Raw genomic sequence first — 20,639 nt, forward strand, 5'->3', positions numbered from 1 at the left:
AGCTTTCTTGCATTGAACCCCTTCACCATACAGAGCAGTGGGCTGGTTATTACCCTTAAGAGAAATCCATGGCATGTGAAGAGCTATAGAAAAGCAGGACTTTTCAAACATAAGTAGCAAAAGGTTAACTTTATTTGCACCCTCTCTCCTCCTGTTGCTTCATTATTTTACCTCTCCATAGTTGGATGGCTGCTGGAAGAGAGCATCAAGGGACGCCTGACAGGGTGCTGCTCTGTGGTTTCAACCACTGTTGGGAGGGTGCTACTGCAATGCTGACAAGGGCAAGGCATTTTCCTCACACTGCTGGCATCTCCTGCTCATCCACCCACTAGAGCTGGATGAAATTTTTTTTGGATGAATCGTTTATCCACTGAAAAATGAAACTTCTGGCCGATCAAAAATATTTGCAAATTTGGGTCAAATTTAATGAATAGTTTTGGCCAAAAAAGATTTCAAGACAGCCAAACCATTTCATTGTGACTTTTTCAACCTTTCATTTCAAAAAGATTTCAAACCTTAGATTTATTTTTAAAACAAGAGTACACACACCTGGAAATAACATGAAAGATGTGGAAAAAAAACAGTCAAAAGCAATGGTTTGTTGTACCCACTTCTTTTTTCTACCCACAACCTGAAATTCTTTCAGTTTTAAGTTTCAGCGAGAAAAACAAAACAAAACATCCAAAACAATTTGTTTTTCCGGATTTTTCAGTTAAGCCACCAAACTCAAAAACCAGTTAGTTGCTCATTTCTACCACCCACTCTCACTGATGGTCAGAGACCACAGCATGAGAGAAAATAAAGAAGCCCTTGGAACTCGGTGGCTATTTTTCGTACTGCTAGTGTTTACAAACATGAGAGCCAGATGCAGTGAGAACCACAGCCACTTCTCCACCTCTCTGGTACAGCTTCATGGAGTGGGAGCCATCATTTGAACTTAAGTTTATTTTCTCTCTTTCCATCTCCCCTGTACTTCCTACCTGTAGCCCAGGCAAACTGGTTTTGCAGAGCACCCTCTTTCCCACTTAGCTGTTCATCCAGGACAAGGATACAATGAGGGGAGGGTTAGCTTCTTTTAGCCATGTTATTCAACGAGACCCTCCTGCTGCTCCTATGAACAGCAACTTCAGCCAGCTGGAAGATAAGTTCTCTGTTCCTTGCACCACTCCACCTGCCACACTTGTATTTGACTTCCCACTCTTTACCAAAGAAGTGTCTACTTCACTCTACTTTAATTCTGACTCTTCATACCACTATATTCTTGCTATCCCAACTGAGTAACTAAACCCTCAATCCCTCATAATCTAGTTACACTCACTTATTTTGATGGTAGTTATTGTGATGGGGGCATCTATTCATTAAAAACATTACTAAAAAAAATCACTCACTCATTTTACATGCGTCAAAAAGGCATCAAGGCAGTCACCTATTTTCTAGAAACCTGAGCCACATTTAACTGGTGACACAGGGGTGAAAGAAAGTTGCTCAGTCACATTAGCCTCACTCAATATTTATGAACAATCTGCTATTACATATTCTTTGGTACTTTTAGTTCTCGCCTTTAAAAAAGATGTAACATTTAAAACATTCCACAAAGATGTAAAACAATGAACGTATGACAGTCTGACAACATGGCTACGGCTTGGGTGTTCAGAAATAGTTTAACTATAAATACCTTAAGACTATCATAAGAAGTCCCACTGCACAGTAAAATCCTAATGTTCCAGTCCATTTCAAACTTGAAACAGTTTGAGTTCCGGTGTGATGTAGATCTTTTAAAAATCAGAACTACTTAATCCTAGTTTATGCCTTCTGATCAAATTGCAAAGTAACCTTATTGGAGAGCCAGCATTTGAAACTGGGTACTAATTCCCAAAAATCATCTGTAGATTTTTAAACACCTAACATACTAAACTGTGGCATTGTATAACTCAGTCTTGCCTGCATTTGTATGCTCACCCTGTTTTGTGATATACCTCTCGCCCTTCATTGTACAAAGACCTGATCTTTGATTAAATAAAGGGGGCTTAAACATGTTTAAGTGGAGGGGGGGGGGGAGAAATACTTCTAAAGCTTGTGTGACATTTGGACAGGAAACTATACTCCACAGAATGGGAATGCAGTGGGGTGAACTGGTCTGTAACGAAACGGAACAGACATCAGGTGTCAGGTTAGGGAGCAAAGAGTCAAACTGATTGAAAATTGTACAACTGACATGTTATTTAGGGAGACGCAAGAGCTATCTTGTCATTCAGACTCTCTCAAAACCTAGCTATTTAAACTGCCATATGAACACATATTATGAGCAATATAATTCCACACCATTTTAAAAGGCTAAATATTTGCAATCGTACAATATGAACCTGAGAATAGGCAACCAACTTCAAGCCTTGTTCTTTGGGACTACTTTGGACACTAACAAAAACACCATCAGCAACGAATGCTGTCTTAAGAACTTACATCTACTTTCCTATATGCATCATCATCACACATTTTGTTAAAATCAACTATAAAACCTGCTCAACACATGAGCCTATTTTACAAGATATCGGCACGGTAACATGCACCCATATATTAACAGCAGCAGTGTGAAACAGCAAATGCCTAGCTAGCCACTAGTTACAGGAGTAAAAATTACATATACTCTCTAACCACCATTAACACACAACAAGCAATAAATGAAGGGGTAAGAAATGGTAAAAGGGTTATGTTGCTTGTAAATGGCAAGGTTCCTTCTCTTCCCCACATGCCTAAATAGAAGCTATGTTAGCTACAAATAGAGTGGCCATGACCTTTTCTCCTCCTCTGCATGATTAATTACTTAAATGTCCTATTAATTGGAAAATGTAGTTGAATTTCAAACGCTTTCATTTTCTTTGCATATCATCCTGTCTGGGAAGCACCGATTAAGCTGTTCATCAAAGGTGAGCACGCAAGGTCATCTAGGCTGTACCTCTTCAGTTATTCATTACCTGTCCTCAATAGTAATTAACAATGGAAATATTTCCATAAATCACCTTTCTGATTATCCCCAGATGAGCAGTCAGTTTTCTGTAAGCATCTTTTTCTCGCCTTTTAATATTATCTAATGATTCAGTCTAAATATATCAGATGTCATTTAAAATGTAAAATTTTGTTATGCTTCTTTTAAATAGGACAGAGTTAGCAGAAGCTAGTTAAGTTCTTGTGTGTATTTAAAAGGAAGACTGAAGACTGAACAAACAGATTTATTGACATTTGAAGGGGTATATTTGCAAAGTGCTTCCACAGGTTCTGGCTGTGTAATGCTCATTACAATAATCAGGAGTCCACCCAGCTAAAATCATGACCAGCACTTAGAAGATTTACCTATTATTTTTTTCTAAAGCAGGCTTGTGTGTTATCTAGTTTTAAGGGAAGTTCAAGGGCTGTAACCTCATTTTAAGGAAACTTCAAAATTCTCAAAACAACAAAGAAACACAAGCCACAAATCCTTCCCTTCAACTTGTACCATCACCACTGTGGCTCTCACCTTGAGGCATCTCAGGTGGCAAATAGTGAGGCTCTTGAGCACTGACATGCACCCAATCAAAGTCGTCATATAGGTCTTGATGGTAATCACAGGGCCCCAGGCCATCATCAAAAGTGCATCCCCCTGAAAGAAAGAAAGAAAACCAAATGTTTTATTAGTTACAAATTCTATATTTATTTAAAATAAAAATTCTTTTAAATTCAAACAGAAGTGTTCCTTCTAGGCACATCTGCCACAGAGCCCACACGGTCTATGACACAGTTCACAAGCTTTTATGTGCAAAACTAAAAATCTCAAGCCTCTCGTCCATCAATGTTATTCTCTTTAAATTTTCTCTGCTTCCCACAGCCAAATTCCCCCAACGGCTCATTCTACAGGAGCAGGAAATCACAGATTGAGCTACTGAAGTCAAAGTAGAACCTGATTCAGTGTTTGCATAAAAAGTGACATGTTATCTAGACTGAGGGGGAAAAAATACAAAGCAATGAACAAGGCTAACAACAGTAAAGGTGCAATCAACAACTTCCTTGATGCACTGACAGCCTACGCAGTCCAAACAGTGAATAAAACTTATCGATAGAGCTCACACAGAGGGAAAGGAAAGAGTAGAGGAAAGAGAAAGCACTCTGACAGTATAATTACAGTCACTGAGAATTGAAATAATATTTTGATTTCTTCAAAGTGGATTTGACACTCTTACTTTATTAAACCAACCCAGCCTAACAACACAAATTGAAGGCTCTTTTTCAGGGTCATAAACAATGGATCTAAAATCTTTTTCCAGTGCCCATCACCAGAACAACAGGAACTGTGAGGGGAAGGAAGAGGGGGGGGGGGGTTAAAAAAAAACAACAACAAAGTTTGCAGCATGATAAAAATCTACTGTTTGGTAATGGTCCTGTTTAACAGGTTTTCAAATCTTCTCCTTCACTTATGAAGATCAAGGTGAAAAAGGTGAGAGTGGGGGAGGAAAGAGGAGACAGAGGAATATGAGAGAAGAGATGAAGGATGGAGTCACAAGAAAGAGAGTAGAGGATGAAAGGGACTTCAGGGGAGGAGAGGTATTTTTCACAATAGGAACAACAGATGCCATGCACGTAGCTCTGCAGCAGCTGTTATCTCCATCCAGGGTAAACAATCCTTGGATTTGCTGCTTGGCTTTGAAAATGGGAGGCAAGATCAGAACAGATAATCTTTGATTATCTCCAAGAAATAGTGAGACTGTAAACACAGAGCATGACCATCTTTATACTAAAAGCAGCATATAATCCATTAAGAGAAGCCATAGGGACCTAGGAAGAAGGTTATAGAAGTATCTGGCAGTTGAAAATAAGTTAGAGGTATTTTAGGGGCAACTCATATCTGCCTCATTGGCTTCTGAGGGTATGTCTACACAGGGATAAAACAGTCACAGCTAGCCCAGGTCAGCTGACTCAGGCTGCATGGATAAAATCACTGTGTAGGTGTTAAGTGTTAGAGGGGTAGCCATGTTAGTCTGGATCTGTAAACAGCAACAAAGAGTCCTGTGGCACCTTATAGACTCGGGCTGGAGCCTGAGTTCTGGGTCCCTCCACCCTCCCAGGGTCCCGAGCATCTACACAACGTTTTTTCAGCCCGAGACCAAGCCCTGTGAGCCTGAGTCAGCTGACCTGGGCCAGCCATGTGTTGTTTATCCCTGTGTAGACGTAGTCTGAGTCAGTAGGTTGGTATGATTAACAATTCTTACTGCTGCAAACACAAATCCCTGCTGTTAAACAATAAACTAGAGACCATTTCTAACAGGCCACAGAGCTGTGTTAAGTATTTCAGATACAATACTGAAAACAGGACCTGATGCTGTGACTTAAAAACTCTGTTTCCATTTATGGTAAATTCAGGATTATCTGAAAAATGTGTCATTTCCATTCCATCTCAATGGCATCCTCCCATGTGCTTGTTTTTTTGTTTTTGTTTTTCCTGGAGAAAGAAAGGACGATTGCAAACCACCCTGACTACCACTGCATTTGCAACACAAAAATAGTCTAGGTGTAGAACTTGTTGGAAGAAAAAAATAAAAAAATCGGGAGGGGGGTGGTGCTTCCAGCAGGAAACTTGACTTTTCATCAGAAAAACTGAAAAATCCAATGTTTTTGGCCTACCACGGAAAATTTTTGGCTGGAGAGTTTGATGAAAAGTGAAGATTTGTTTAGGCAAAATCCAATTTTCCACTTAAAACAGTTTTGATAGAAAAAGCTTTCAACCAATCCCTGCCCGGGAGGCCAGGCTTCCTGCTGTTCTACCTGTTATGCTTTTGTTTAAAAAGTGTCAGTCATCTAACAAGTGAGTAGAAACAATACCACCCAATGTAGATGAGCCATACGAGAAGGACGATGCATTTAAGACAGTACTTTGCAAACACCTAGAGTGCCCACGTGGGCACCAATGATACTGCCAAGAATGACCTTGAGCGGATCACTGCAGACTACGTGGCTCTGGGAAGAAGGATAAAGGAGTTTGAGGCGCAAGTGGTGTTCTCGTCCATCCTCCCTGTGCAAGGAAAAGGCCGGGGTAGAGACCGTCGAATCGTGGAAGTCAACGAATGGCTACGCAGGTGGTGTCGGAGAGAAGGCTTTGGATTCTTCGACCATGGGATGGTGTTCCAAGAAGAAGGAGTGCTAGGCAGAGACGGGCTCCACCTAACGAAGAGAGGGAAGAGCATCTTCTCCAGCAGGCTGGCTAACCTAGTGAGGAGGGCTTTAAACTAGGTTCACCGGGGGAAGGAGACCAAAGCCCTGAGGTAAGTGGGGAAATGGAATCCTGGGAGGAAGCACAAGCAGGAGAGCGCAAGAGGGGAGGACTCCTGTCTCATGCTGAGAAAGAGGGACGATCGATGAGTTATCTTAAGTGCCTATACACAAATGCAAGAAGCCTGGGAAACAAGCAGGGAGAACTGGAAGCCCTGGCACAGTCAGGGAACTATGATGTGATTGGAATAACAGAGACTTGGTGGGATAACTCACATGACTGGAGTACTGTCATGGATGGATATAAACTGTTCAGGAAGGACAGGCAGGGCAGAAAAGGTGGGGGAGTTGCGTTGTATGTAAGAGAGGAGTATGACTGCTCAGAGCTCCGGTATGAAACTGCAGAAAAACCTGAGAGTCTGGATAAAGTTGAGAAGTGTGAGCAACAAGGGTGATGTCGTGGTTGGAGTCTGCTATAGACCACCAGACCAGGGGGATGAGGTGGATGAGGCTTTCTTCTGGCAACTAGCAGAAGTTGCTAGATCGCAGGCCTTGGTTCTCATGGGAGACTTTAATCACCCTGATATCTGCTGGGAGAGCAATACAGCGGTGCACAGGCAATCCAGGAAATTTTTGGATAGTGTAGGGGACAATTTCCTGGTGCAAGTGCTGGAGGAACCAACTAGGGGCAAAGCTTTTCTTGACCTGCTACTCACAAACAGAGAAGAACTAGTAGGGGAAGCAAAAGTGGATGGGAACCTGGGAGGCAGTGACCATGAGATGGTCGAGTTCAGGATCCTGACACAAGGAAGAAAGGAGAGCAGCAGAATACGGACCCTGGACTTCAGAAAAGCAGACTTTGACTCCCTCAGGGAACAGATGGGCAGGATCCCCTGGGAGAATAACATGAAGGGCAAAGGGGTCCAGGAGAGCTGGCTGTATTTTAAAGAATCCTTATTGAGGTTGCAGGAACAAACCATCCCGATGTGTAGAAAGAATAGTAAATATGGCAGGCGACCAGCTTGGCTAAACAGTGAAATCCTTGCTGATCTTAAACGCAAAAAAGAAGCTTACAAGAAGTGGAAGATTGGACAAATGACCAGAGAGGAGTATAAAAATATTGCTCAGGCGTGCAGGCGTGAAATCAGGAAGGCCAAATCACACTTGGAGTTGCAGTTAGCAAGAGATGTTAAGAGTAACAAGAAGGGTTTCTTCAGGTATGTTAGCAACAAGAAGAAAATCAAGGAAAGTGTGGGCCCCTTACTGAATGAGGGAGGCAACCTAGTGACCGAGGATGTGGAAAAAGCTAATGTACTCAATGATTTTTTTGCCTCTGTCTTCACAAACAAGGTCAGCTCCCAGACTGCTGCACTGGGCAGTACAACATGGGGAGAGGGTGACCAACCCTCTGTGGAGAAAGAAGTGGTTCGGGACTATTTAGAAAAACTGGACGTGCACAAGTCCATGGGGCCGGATGCGCTGCATCCGAGGGTGCTAAAGGAGTTGGCGAATGTGACTGAAGAGCCACTGGCCATTATCTTTGAAAACTCATGGCGATCGGGGGAGGTCCCAGATGACTGGAAAAAGGCTAATGTAGTGCCCATCTTTAAAAAAGGGAAGAAGGAGGATCCGGGGAACTACAGGCCAGTCAGCCTCACCTCAGTCCCTGGAAAAATCATGGAGCAGGTCCTCAAGGAATCAATTATGAAACATTTAAAGGAGAGGAAAGTGATCAGGAACAGTCAGCATGGATTCACGAAGGGGAAGTCGTGCCTGACTAACCTAATTGCCTTCTATGATGAGATAACTGGCTCTGTGGATGAGGGGAAAGCAGTGGATATGTTATTCCTTGACTTTAGCAAAGCTTTTGATACGGTCTCCCACAGTATTCTTGCCGCCAAGTTAAAGAAGTATGGGCTGGATGAATGGACTGTAAGGTGGATAGAAAGCTGGCTAGATCGTCGAGCTCAACGGGTAGTGATCAATGGCTCCATGTCTAGTTGGCAGCCGGTTTCAAGCGGAGTGCCCCAAGGGTCGGTCCTGGGGCCGGTTTTGTTTAATATCTTTATTAATGATCTGGAGGATGGTGTGGACTGCACTCTCAGCAAGTTTGCAGATGACACTAAACTAGGAGGCGTGGTAGATACACTAGAGGGTAGGGATCGGATACAGAGGGACCTAGAAAAATTAGAAGATTGGGCCGAAAAAACCTGATGAGGTTCAACAAGGACAAGTGCAGAGTCCTGCACTTAGGACGGAAGAATCCCATGCACTGCTACAGACTAGGGACCGAATGGCTAGGTAGCAGTTCTGCAGAAAAGGACCTAGGGGTCACAGTGGACGAGAAGCTGGATATGAGTCAACAGTGTGCTCTTGTTGCCAAGAAGGCTAACGGCATTTTGGGCTGTATAAGTAGGGGCATTGCCAGCAGATCGAGGGACGTGATCGTTCCCCTTTATTCGACATTGGTGAGGCCTCATCTGGAATACTGTGTCCAGTTTTGGGCCCCACACTACAAGAAGGATGTGGAAAAATTGGAAAGAGTCCAGTGGAGGGCAACAAAAATGATTAGGGGTCTGGAGCACATGACTTATGAGGAGAGGCTGAGGGAACTGGGATTGTTTAGTCTCCAGAAGAGAAGAATGAGGGGGGATTTGATAGCAGCCTTCAACTACCTGAAGGGGGGTTCCAAAGAGGATGGAGCTCGGCTGTTCTCAGTGGTGGCAGAGGACAGAACAAGGAGCAATGGTCTCAAGTTGCAGTGGGGGAGGTCCAGGTTGGATATCAGGAAAAACTATTTCACTAGGAGGGTGGTGAAACACTGGAATGCGTTACCTAGGGAGGTGGTGGAGTCTCCTTCCTTGGAGGTTTTTAAGGCCCGGCTTGACAAAGCCCTGGCTGGGATGATTTAGCTGGGAATTGGTCCTGCTTTGAGCAGGGGGTTGGACTAGATGACCTCTTGAGGTCCCTTCCAACTCTGATATTCTATGATTCTAAAACTATTTGTCAAAATTCCTTGCAAACAACAAATACATTTCAAGACATTGGTTGGTTTGTAGCAGATATTATCCGCACAAAAACCTCTTCTAGTTGTATTTGTTATGTAGTACCTTCCTATACACACACCTCTTCCTGGACATAAGTCTTATCCACACTAGGACCATCACCATGCTAATGACAACCATGTTCACAAGTGTTTGTTTTAACAAGGGCAAACAGTCTTCCTGGAATTTTAAGAATTGTGTGTTGGACCCATGTTATAAAACCATAATAGAGTAGGCGGTGAACGGAGGCGTTTTGGTCTGTCACACAGTTTAGCCAACTTGACACCCCCCAACCCCAACAAAAATCCCTTTCTATATCTGTCGATAAAATCATGCTAGGACTCTGCTTGTGCCAACAGTTACTAAATACTGTTTCACCCAGTATGGACAGCACCAAAAAGGTAGATAAAATGCAGTAAGAAGAGATCATAATCTACTGGCAACCTAAATTGGAATTCATTTCCTTGTCTGACATGGTGGACTGCCTTGTCCACAAATCTGAATTCAGCTCCATTTCCAACTGAGTGAAACCTTACATATATTATGCTTTTCCTGCATCATTTTGACAATATGAACACAACAACAAAAAACACAAAGTAACATTTGATATTCGAAACCAAGTTGATTGCTGTGCCTATGTCACTGTCAGGGATGGCAAAACACAAAAGAAGGTGGGTGGGTGTGGGTGTGTCAAAGAAACATTAATTGTATGCAGTGTTGTTGTAGCCATATTAGTCCCAGGATATGAGAGAGAAAAGTGGGTGAGGTAATATCTTTTACTGGACCTGAAAAAAAGCTCTGTGTATGCTTGAACGCTTCTCTCTCTCTCACCAACAAAAGTTGGTCCAATAACAAATATTATGCCACCCACCTTGTCTCTCTAAAGAAACATTAATACCTTTTAAAGTTCTTCTCCGGTGTCCTATTACCGCCAAGAACGCTTTCTAATTAGCATCTCTCATGATAATGCCATAAAGTCTTAAAACACAAATCTTATCCTTTGATTTAACTTCCAATAGACTGCTGTGATCGTTCTACAGCAAACACGAACATTTCCATAGACATTTAATTGATAAATGAATAGCAGCTTCCCTTAAAGCGAAGTTATCTACTGTCACAGCACCAAAATGACATTCTGCTTTGAAACACATGCCTTGAGGGCACCCATTACCCTTTTTAATGGTTTACGTGCCCTCGGTATATAAATTTAAACTACCAATGGATATCACATTGACTCATTTGGAAGATGAATTATCTTAATTGTTGTCCTTCAGACCCGCTATTAATTTTAGGTATCAGGATTCTGATTAGCAACAACAGCTAGTGTCTCAATACACAAACAATACAGACCTTGTCATTTTTGCACAACACTGCAGCATCAGCAAAGCCAGTAGGTACACATTTATCATATACACGAAAGAAAAGCTATCCGAATGGATTATCAACCTGATACAAAATCCACTTTATATAAGAGCTGCCATATCAAAAGGGGAAAAGCTCCGTCTCAGCTGGTATGCTGCGTCTAACAGTGACAAATACATGTTTCAGAGTAAAGCAAAGTAGAAGTCAAATGCACATATACAATAATGCATTATGATACCACCATAAGGTAAAGTAGAAATTATTCCCATTCCTGCAGGTCACCTCCTATGACCTGAAGTATGGCCAAGACCCTACAAATACACATCTGCCCCTCTATGTTCATTAATCAAGCACTTACACACTATTACAGTAACTATAGAAACTAAAAGACCTACCTGTCTAAGACATTGTGATGAAATAACAGAAGGTGTACTTGAGGGAGTGGGGAGGGTGGCAAGGAAGCCCCCAGTTGTGGAACACTATTTATAGTCATTGATCAGATATATTGATACATTTAAACCCATTCCAGCACAACTGCTGATATAAGTGAAAAGTGTATTATAGGCATGGGGCTCTCAACTTTCCCCACAGTGTGGACCACTGTCTTCCAATTCAGTAATGCAAATCACTTTTCCACCTGTTTGTGGTAACAGCAACTGCTTGTACAGAAAAGTAGAAATATTTAACATATTCCTACTTTTTTTTCCATGTGATTTAACAGCTGAAAACAAACAGGACAGCAAATGTCGTGTGATCAGACAGTTCTCTACTATGGTTCCATGGATTAGGAACAGAACTGTGTGTTCAGGGTACACCACCACCTATTGATCTCCAATAGCCTAAAGCTATCACATTCCTTCCCTTGCTGCAGAGGTATATGCCACAATTCACTCTTCATTACTACCCTGGGCCTGAATCAACTCACCCATACTGAGGCCAGGGATGAACTATGAGTGTTAGTTCCAATACCTCTGCTCAAGTCCTAGGCACTTCAGAGAGACACAGCACTGGTACTCAGAACAATCTACATCTACCAACCAGGCCTGTTCTGGGTTTCTATTAAGATTAATGTGTACTTACTGGATTTCTAATAAGGTACCTGGGATCAAGGCACAGACAGCGGCAATGACAACTTATGCTAGCTGGCTCGGACTGCAAATTCTTTGAGATAGGGACTTTCTCTACTTTTCTGTTTGCATAGCATATAGCACATAGCACAAGAGAGTCCCAAGCATTGGCCTGCTAAACCCAGGGTTGTGAGTCCAATCCTAATGAAGGTCTCTGAGCACTACTGTTATATAAATATTTAATGAGCATAATGAGCCAAGACAGAGATGCATTCCAAATGACCAGAGGGACGACTTAGGAAAAGAGAGCACCGCTTACTCCCCCAACCAGAAAGGTCTAAGCTAACCCTTGGTTGCTACTATGATGAATTAAGACTATGCCCATTACTTTAGAAACCAGTAAGGATTCCTAGGCTGAAATAATAGAGCAGGGGTCGGCAACCTTTCAGAAGTGGTGTGCCGAGTCTTCATTTATTCACTCTAATATAAGGTTTCACGTGCCAGTAATACTTTTAAACGTTTTTATAAGGTCTCTTTCTATAAGTCTATAATATATGACTAAACTATTGTTGTATGTAAAGTAAATAAGGTTTTAAAAATGTTTAAGAAGCTTCATTGAAAATTACATTAAAATGCAGAGCCTCCCGGACCGGTGACCAGGACCCAGGCAGCGTGAGTGCCACTGAAAATCAGCTCGCGTGCCACCTTTGGCACGCGTGCCATAGGTTGCCTACCCCTGAAATAGAGTATGTGAAGCTGGGCACTTTTCTTCATGGTTTTTAAAACATCTTTCCATCTGCCTGGGATAACCCCATCAATTTGGGTTTTAATAGGGACTGGGAGTGGCTGGTTCACTACAAAAGCAATTTTCCCTCTCTTGGTATTGACACCTCCTCATCAATTATTGGGAATGGACCACATCCACCCTGACAGAATTGGCCTTCAATATTGGTTCTCCACTTGTAAGGTAACTCCCTTCTCTTCATGTGCCAATATATATTTATGCCTGTATCTGTAATTTTCACTCCATGCATTTGAATAAGTGGGTTTTTTTACCCACGAAAGTTTATGCCCAAATAAATCTGTTAGTCTTTAAGGTGCCACCAGACTCCTTGTTGTTTTTGTGGATACAGATTAATATGGCTACCCCTCTGATATTAGTGTTTCAGAGGCAATCATTGCAGGGGAATATTTACATCCCACAGAAACCTAACAAATCAACTACTCATTGAAGCTAAAGAAAAAAAAAAGTCATGCAAACATTTTCATTACAAACTTTAGCTAAAAAACTAGAATTTGTATCTCAACTATTTTCCTTTTTAAAGAGAATTGTTGGCTCAGGCTGTCTTCATTGCATGTCCTGTTTTCATTTATAAAAAATGGGGAACCTTAAGTATAAGGAAAGGTGGCTATCCTACATTTAACTTTAGACAAATAAATTAAGCTCTACTATGCAGAATGCCCATCTTAGCCATGTTATTGGGACACTGAGCAAGTTATGGTAAACTTAATGGTGTTTTAAACTCCAATTTGCAGATCTCTTATAAAAGTGATTTAAAGACAGGTCAGATAGACTAATAGTTAAAAAGAAATCAGAACCTTAAAAATTGTGATGAAGTTTCTGTTGAACTTTCTTGATGTGTTTCATGACTGGCTTACACACCTGAAACAGGTTCTTAAAGCCACCTCTCACAGAAGGTTCTTCAGGTTCTCATTTTTTTTTTGTCAAGACATTATCTCTTATCTTTCCAAAATAATGTCTTTGCTTCTTTGTCTTTCTCTACATACTCCCAGTGCAGCGTGAATTGCCTTTCATACTGTCTCTCTTGAGCTTGCTTCTCTTTTAAGGCTCTTCTTTTCTCGATTTCCATGTATGTAACCACTCTTTGTTCCTTGATCCTCTTGGTCCAAGTGAAGTTGTCTGGTGAGAAGTTGTGACATCTCTAAAATGAGCTCTGGATTCATGGGTGAGTTTCTTCACATCAAATACCATCTCTCTTTTCTTATTAGAATAAAACTAAAAATATAAGCTAACTGTCCAATGATAAGATAATGGTCACTTCCTACGTCAGCACTTGTAAAAGATTTGTGTATCCAGCCGCAATCTTCTTCACTGTCTACTTATGGAAATGTAGTCCAACTGTTTCTCAGTAATTCCATCATTTGGCTTCCATGTTAGTTTGTGTTTCCCACAATGAGAGAAAAGTGTCGTTCCCCCCACATGATGCAAAGAGAAATGTCAAAGGAAGATACAGGAGTTATGTGGAGTAGAGGGAAAACTTCAAGATCTTGACTTTGCAAATGACATTTTTCTGTTCGACACTGTAGAGGGGTTTGACCGGGGCTTGTCCCACTCCGGGGCAGCGGGGAACCACACCGCCTTGCTACTTCCTTTCAGTTGTGACGGGGAATTAGCCTGGCTGCAGGAGTCTCTCTCCGTGACAGCAGTAGAGGCAAAACACAAGTTATTCACGCCCGGTCGGTGGGCAGTAGTGAGTCACGGGCTCAGGTCCTCAGACAGGAGCTGAGCAACTGTTATATAATGAGCAGGCCCGGCCCTGGGTCAGGGCAGGGCAGCGAAGAGACAATGGCTCAGGCCCTCAGACGGGCTGAGCAAAGGCAGGTAAACAGCAAGTCCAGACTCTTGGCTCCGAAGGGCCTGGGAGAGGGGGAAGACTGCCACCCAACTTGTGGGTGGCGGGGGGGACACAGGCCCATCCACCCCACTGCATTCCAGCCCAGGGTCCTAGCAGCAGCAGAAGGCCTGCTACTGAGTCAGTGGGGATCCTGGCTGCAAAACACTGACATGGGCTCTGGCAGTGCTGTAGCCAGACTAAAGTTGGCTGCCCCCAGGTTACTTCCTAACTCCCCCTCTAGAGGTACCTGGGTCCGGATGGTGTGCTCTCAGGGGTCAAACACCATGGGCTCCTCAGGGTACCTGGCGAGGGATAGGCTTGGCAGCTCCTCCGGGCTCTGGTCAGTGTCAGCAGGTCAGGCCTGTCTCCGGGTCGGTCGCTGATTGCCAGGGTCTCCCAACCAGGAGCTAGACTGCAGGCGGCTGGCCTCTCCAGTGGCTGTATTTCTAGTGAGCTCTGGGGTTGGACTTTTATATTTCCTGTCCTGCGCCTTGTCCCCTGGGGGGCGGGCGCAGGATTCGCTGGCGCCGCCCACTTTGGTGTCCGGAGAGGCTCGTCCCTCTCCGGGACAGCGGGGAACCACACCGCCTCGCTACAGACACACGACAATGCCACAAAAAAAGACCACGATCAATGTTATACATGAGGGTGCCAAAGTAGGACTAAGGATCAGCCAAAAGAAAATGAAAGGCACGATCGTTGAAGAGGAGTCAGCAATGATGGCACGTATCTGTTTGATAGTGAAGAATACTACATGGTTAACGAGCCTGCGTATCTTAGAGGCACAATCAGTGCTGATGACCAATTCCATGAGGAGGTGGAAGCAAGAACTGGGAAGGCATGTGGAGCTTTTCTGAGACCAGGAAATATTTGGAAAAATATGAAGATTCACTCAAGAACCAAGATAAAGTTATACTCTGTTACTATGATACCAATGTTTTTATATGCTTCTGAAACTTGGCAAATGTTAGAAGCCCACAACAGGAATGTTGAATGCATTCCATTAGAGATGCTAGCGGAGAATACTTAGTTACTTTATCCCTCCAGCAGACACCTACACTGACGTGATGCAAAGGACTAGCCAACAGACTGTAGAAACAATGATTCAAGAAAGAAGGCTGAAGTGGTTTAAGCATGTTGTTCAGAGGTCAAAAACTATTTCTAGACAAGCCCTTGACATGATACTACTTGATGGAAGATGGAAAAAGAGGAAGACAATAGATAAAATACAAAAATTGAGAAAGATGTTGCTGTCATGGAAACAGACTATAATGAAGTAAGGTGGCACTCGTATGACAGAAGTGGAAACACTAGGCTGTCATGTGTCACAAGAGCATCTAATCTACTCCACCCACTTCAGACCCAATGGTTTATATCAGCAACTGCTTCTGCCATAGGTCAGACAGAAAAGAAGCAAGGCATTTCTATTTATGAAAATAGCTCTCAGAAAAGTAAGATTTTTTTTTCCATCTTCAAGAACAGAAATGCATTTTAACATATCCGAGTCTTGGTTCCATATTCAAAAAAAGAGACAGTAGAGCCACATAAGCCATTGTATCAAACTACAAATATTTTATGTAAATAAAAATATAAAACCAGATTGGACTTTTACTGCCCACTGCCACAAAGGATGCTGGAGCATTTAATACAGTTTTCAGACTAATGAGACAGTTCTGAGAGAATTGCACCATTTCTAGAAAAGAAAATAGGAATTTAATAATTCTGCCATTTTTGTAGAAGCTACCTCATTTTATAAGCACAATCAAAACAAATGTGACACAAAAGGATAGTTTTCCATTACCAGTGCTTAGATATCAATCTTGGATTGATCTGTTATTTTGGTTTCCTCAAAGTTTCCATTTCAATATAAAAAAGAGGGTTTGATCCTCCCTCTCATCTGGCTGAGTAGGAACTCATTAAATTTTGTGATCCCACACTGTGTACATGCATGGAACTCCAGTTTAATTTAACGGGCATGTGTCTGCTGTCAGTTCATGACAGTAAAACTAAGCTCAAGAATGAACCCCCAGTCAAAATGGAGTACAAGTCAAATTATTCAAACCTTCTAGTTAGTCATCTCTATCGAGAAATAGTTCCCTTTGAAGCTGTCACGTTTGTTTTACTATTCCAAAATAGAACAAGTAAGGTATGGATATTCTGAACAATAAAATGCTTTTGAAGTGTGGCTCTACTGAAAAGTAACTGAAAGGGGCATGGTGGGGTTTCTCACTTAAGGTCTTAATGATTTTCAGATCAAATGTGCCAAGTAATATATTTTATATATAAAAATATAAACTACCTGCTAACTTAACCTGGAATCTTAAAGTCACATGAGTTTTTATATTCCTACATATCACCACAAGTATAAATTCAAGAGGTCAACTTACACCTTTAATTAGACTTGTGCAATCTAGGGTTGCCAACTTTCTAATTGCAGAAAACTGAACATCCTAGCCCCACCCCTTCCCTGAGGCCCCACGCCCACTCTCTACATTCCTCCTCCCTCGGAGGCTCGCTCTCCCCCACCCTCACTCACTTTCACAGGGCTGAGGCAGTGGCTTCGGGTGCGGGAGGGGGTGCGGGTTCTAGGGTGGGGCTGGGTGTGAGGGGTTTGAAATACAGGAGGGGGCTCCAGACTGGGAGGTGGGGCCGATGGATTCGGAATGTGGGAAGTGGCTGCGGGTTGAGGCACGAGGTTGGGTTGTGGGAGGAGGTGAGGACTCTGGGCTGAGGGTGCTGGCTCTAGGGTGGGGCCGGGGATGAGAGGTTTGGGGTGCAGGAGGGGACTCCAGGTTTGGGAGGGCTCAGGGCTGGGTCAGGAGGGTGGGGCTCAGGCTTACCTCAGGTGGCTCCCAGTCAGCAGCGCAGCAGGGCTAAGGCAGGCTGCCTGCCTGTACTGAGACTGCATTGCATGCACCCAGGAAGCGGCTAGCAGGTCCAGCACTAGTAGGCTGGGTGAGGGGGGCAGGAGGTGCCGCATGCTGCTCTCGCTCGCAGGCACCATCCAGCCAACGGGAGTGCAGAGCTGGTGCTCGGGGTGGGGGCAGCACGCAGAGCCCCGTGCGCCCCCCCTCCCGAGGAGCCAGACCTGCTGGCCACTTACGGGGCACAGAGCGGAGCCACGACAAGTAGGGACTAGCCTGCTTTAGCGCCTCAGCACCACCGACCGGACCTTTGGTGGCTCCAGTCGGCGGTGCTGACTGGAGCCACCAGAGTCCCTTTTTGACCAGGTGTTCCAGAGTTTGTAAAACTATCGTACGGACATAAAATTAGATATGGAAAATTGTTTGCTGAAGAGATGAATACATTTACTTTGATGTATTTTGTGTCATCACAAGACCCTGTGTATTCTGAAGGAACAGAATAATGGCTCTTTTCCATCTGTCTAAATAGAGCATTGATTGGTTCTAAATCCAAGTCATGTATGAAGCAGAAGTGTTGCTTAGGGTGTATTCAGTCTGATGCCATAACATTTAGTAAAAGCAAACCAAAGACAAAAACCCCACCCGTAGGTAGAATAACTTATATCTTGTAGGAAACGCTTATTGTCAAGTCGCCCTGTAGGAACAAAGTAGATATTTGCCAGAATTCACAACAGGTACATTGCTTTGGCATCAGATTTACAGAACCTCATAGCAGAAACCAGTGGTAGAAAAGTTTTATAATAAATGGCTGTAGAACTATGAGCAGCGAGAAAGTTCTCAGAATCAACAATGTCACACATCATATTCCTTATCTTTTCCATTTTTAAAACATACATTTCAAAAGCAGCAATAAGACTGTGGTGGGTTCCCCCTGGGGTGCCACCTGGAACTGGGGTACCGCTGAACCCTCTGACCCACCAGCCTGGGCTCTTTCTCACACTGTGCTGCTGTGACAAGCTGCAAAGCCCTCCAGCCTGCACTTTCACCAGCATTCACACATGTAGGAACACACCCAGCTGCAGTTACATGCAGGTTCTCCGACCACCAGCTTCCCAGAGTAGGACCCCAGAGCAGTACCGTCCTGCCCTGGTCAAGTCTGGCCAGTATATGGGTTTAATACCCGGTCCACCTCTCCCTCAATGTGAAGAGAGGGATGCATACTTGTAACCAAGCAGAGATTTTCCCCAAGCACTCCAGTCAAAGTTCACTGGTTTAGATTAAAACAAAAAAGTTTATTAACTACAAAAAATAGATTTTAAGTGATAAGTGACGCCAAACAGTTTTTTCTCACTCTGAGAAATGATACAAGCAGGTTGCAGATTTTTAAGGGGAAAGCTGCACTTGCTTTACAGCTTGGAATCCCCGGGTCTTTCACACACAGGCTAGAAATCCCTTAAGCCTGGGCCCAGCACTTCCCCAGTTCAGTCTTTTTTCTCAGGTGTTTCCAGGAGTCGTCTTGTGTTGGGAGTGAAGAACCCCAGATGATGTCACTCCCTGATTTATATAGATTTAGCATATGGCAGGAACCCTTTGTTTCAAAGCTTGGTTCCCGGACTAGTTTGTGGAAAAATACTGACATTTCAAGATGGAGTCCAGCATGTGGCCTGGACACATGTCCTTGTAGAGTCATCACAGTCATTTCTTACAGGCTGTGTGTAGTGTTCTCAGGAAGGCTCACAGCTGGGGGATAAGCTTCTCCTAAGGCCTATTGTTTTTCCTAATGGCCCATTGCCCTGAATAGGCCCTTCCCCACCCACTAGACTGAAAGCATCTTGTCTAGTGGGCATCACCCAGGTGTAACTAATTTGAAGTACAGATAGTCAATACTCATGACTTCAGATACAAAAATGATACATGTATACAAACAGGATAATCACATTCAGCAAGTTATAACTTCTCCAATGACACCTCACATGACTTATCTTTCATAAAATACATCATAATTATGCTATAATCATACAATATTGTTACTGTGAAGAATATGGGGTGCAGTGTCACAAAAGACATCTTGACAATTAATTTCTATGGGGTTATTGCATTTCTCACTGGTCAAAGAGTTTACCTATATATCTGGTAATATGCCAGGATATATTTATTCCCTTTCCCTCCCATCATGCACTTCCTGTACTGTCTTAAATATTCGCATACATTTTTACAGCTTGTTTTGAACACACTGATTCATCCCTAAAACACACCAAATCACAGAGACATGAAGTACTACAAGGATGGAAGAACAATTGTTCTGCCATCAAGAAGTTAACTTTGTCCATCACAATTTCTTGCTTATCATGTTTCCCTGAGACTGGTGGGTATGGAGAGAACTTCAGGTATGAAACACCTTTCTCATCAAGTCCATATGACTGTTTGGAACAATCTGCTTCTTTTATTCAAGAACATGTTTTTATTTTTCTCTACCATCTACTCTAAAAGCATAATGACTAGCTTTAAATCCATCAGACTAGGAGGCTTCATGATAAAAGCCCAGGACAAAGTTATACTGCTCCAGGATGACACACAAAAATCTTGTGAAAATTTAATTTTTCTCCCTCACTGATTGATGGATTTGGAGCACCCAGGGGATAAAAGGTGACGTGCCAGGCCTTCTACTTGTCATATATCCAGGAACTGCGTCTGCTTTTAAAGCCACCACATTCCACATTAATCTACAGATATCTCAGCAGCCTCGTAACACAGGATGTTTTAGTCTTCTAAAGGCATTTAATTTTTTTTCTTGTTACCAGTGTGTTTTACAACATAATGATAGCAAAGCAGAATAAGCAGTTACCCAATTAGAATTTACTATTATTACAATTTACTATTTACAAATTTTTTACTAATTACTAGTAATTTACTAACTTTACTAATATTAGAATTTACTATTTACCATTAACACAATTTGAACATAAAAATCTAATGACTTATTAGAAAGTCTACCAAGTAAAAATACTTGAAATAACCTAAATTAACCTGAGGCGTCTAAAATTGTAGTGACAGAAAGTGTTTAATTAACAAAAATATTATGAAATGACAGCACTTGGGGAAATATACAGGTTTCCATTCATTCCAGAAATAGCCACACTAACTACTACTAAAATTTCCCTTCTTTGCAGCAACAACCTATTTATTTCATGGTAGTAAAATTCACATGGCACACAAAATAAAACTTATTCAGTTAATAGCACTGAAAGCCAAGCAAAAACAAGTTTATAACTTCTAGTCTGATCTTGTCTCCCTGCTTCTAATAACATGTTCTTATCTCTCTCTGCTTTATCAGCTCAACAACTAACTTCAGGCCTCACCTGAAAATACAAGCAGAATGGCAAACTAAATTACTCAAGAATACTACAAATTAGATACGACAACATTTCTGAT

At 42.6% G+C, this 20,639-nt stretch overlaps 1 protein-coding gene across 21 annotated transcripts in view; it reads right to left on the reverse strand.

The window, feature by feature from the left end:
* The window catches only part of PTPRK (protein tyrosine phosphatase receptor type K), a 569,400-nt gene that overhangs the window by 444,702 nt on the left and 104,059 nt on the right, over nt 1-20,639 (reverse strand). For all 21 annotated transcript variants that reach the window (XM_065588559.1, XM_065588557.1, XM_005280229.5 and 18 more), the window contains exon 2: nt 3,512-3,634. In XM_065588559.1, coding sequence (XP_065444631.1) covers nt 3,512-3,634 — 123 coding nt within the window. The remainder of the gene's footprint in view (nt 1-3,511; nt 3,635-20,639) is intronic.

Source organism: Chrysemys picta, chromosome 3 (genome assembly GCF_011386835.1).
Source record: "Chrysemys picta bellii isolate R12L10 chromosome 3, ASM1138683v2, whole genome shotgun sequence".
NCBI lineage: Eukaryota > Metazoa > Chordata > Testudines > Emydidae > Chrysemys > Chrysemys picta.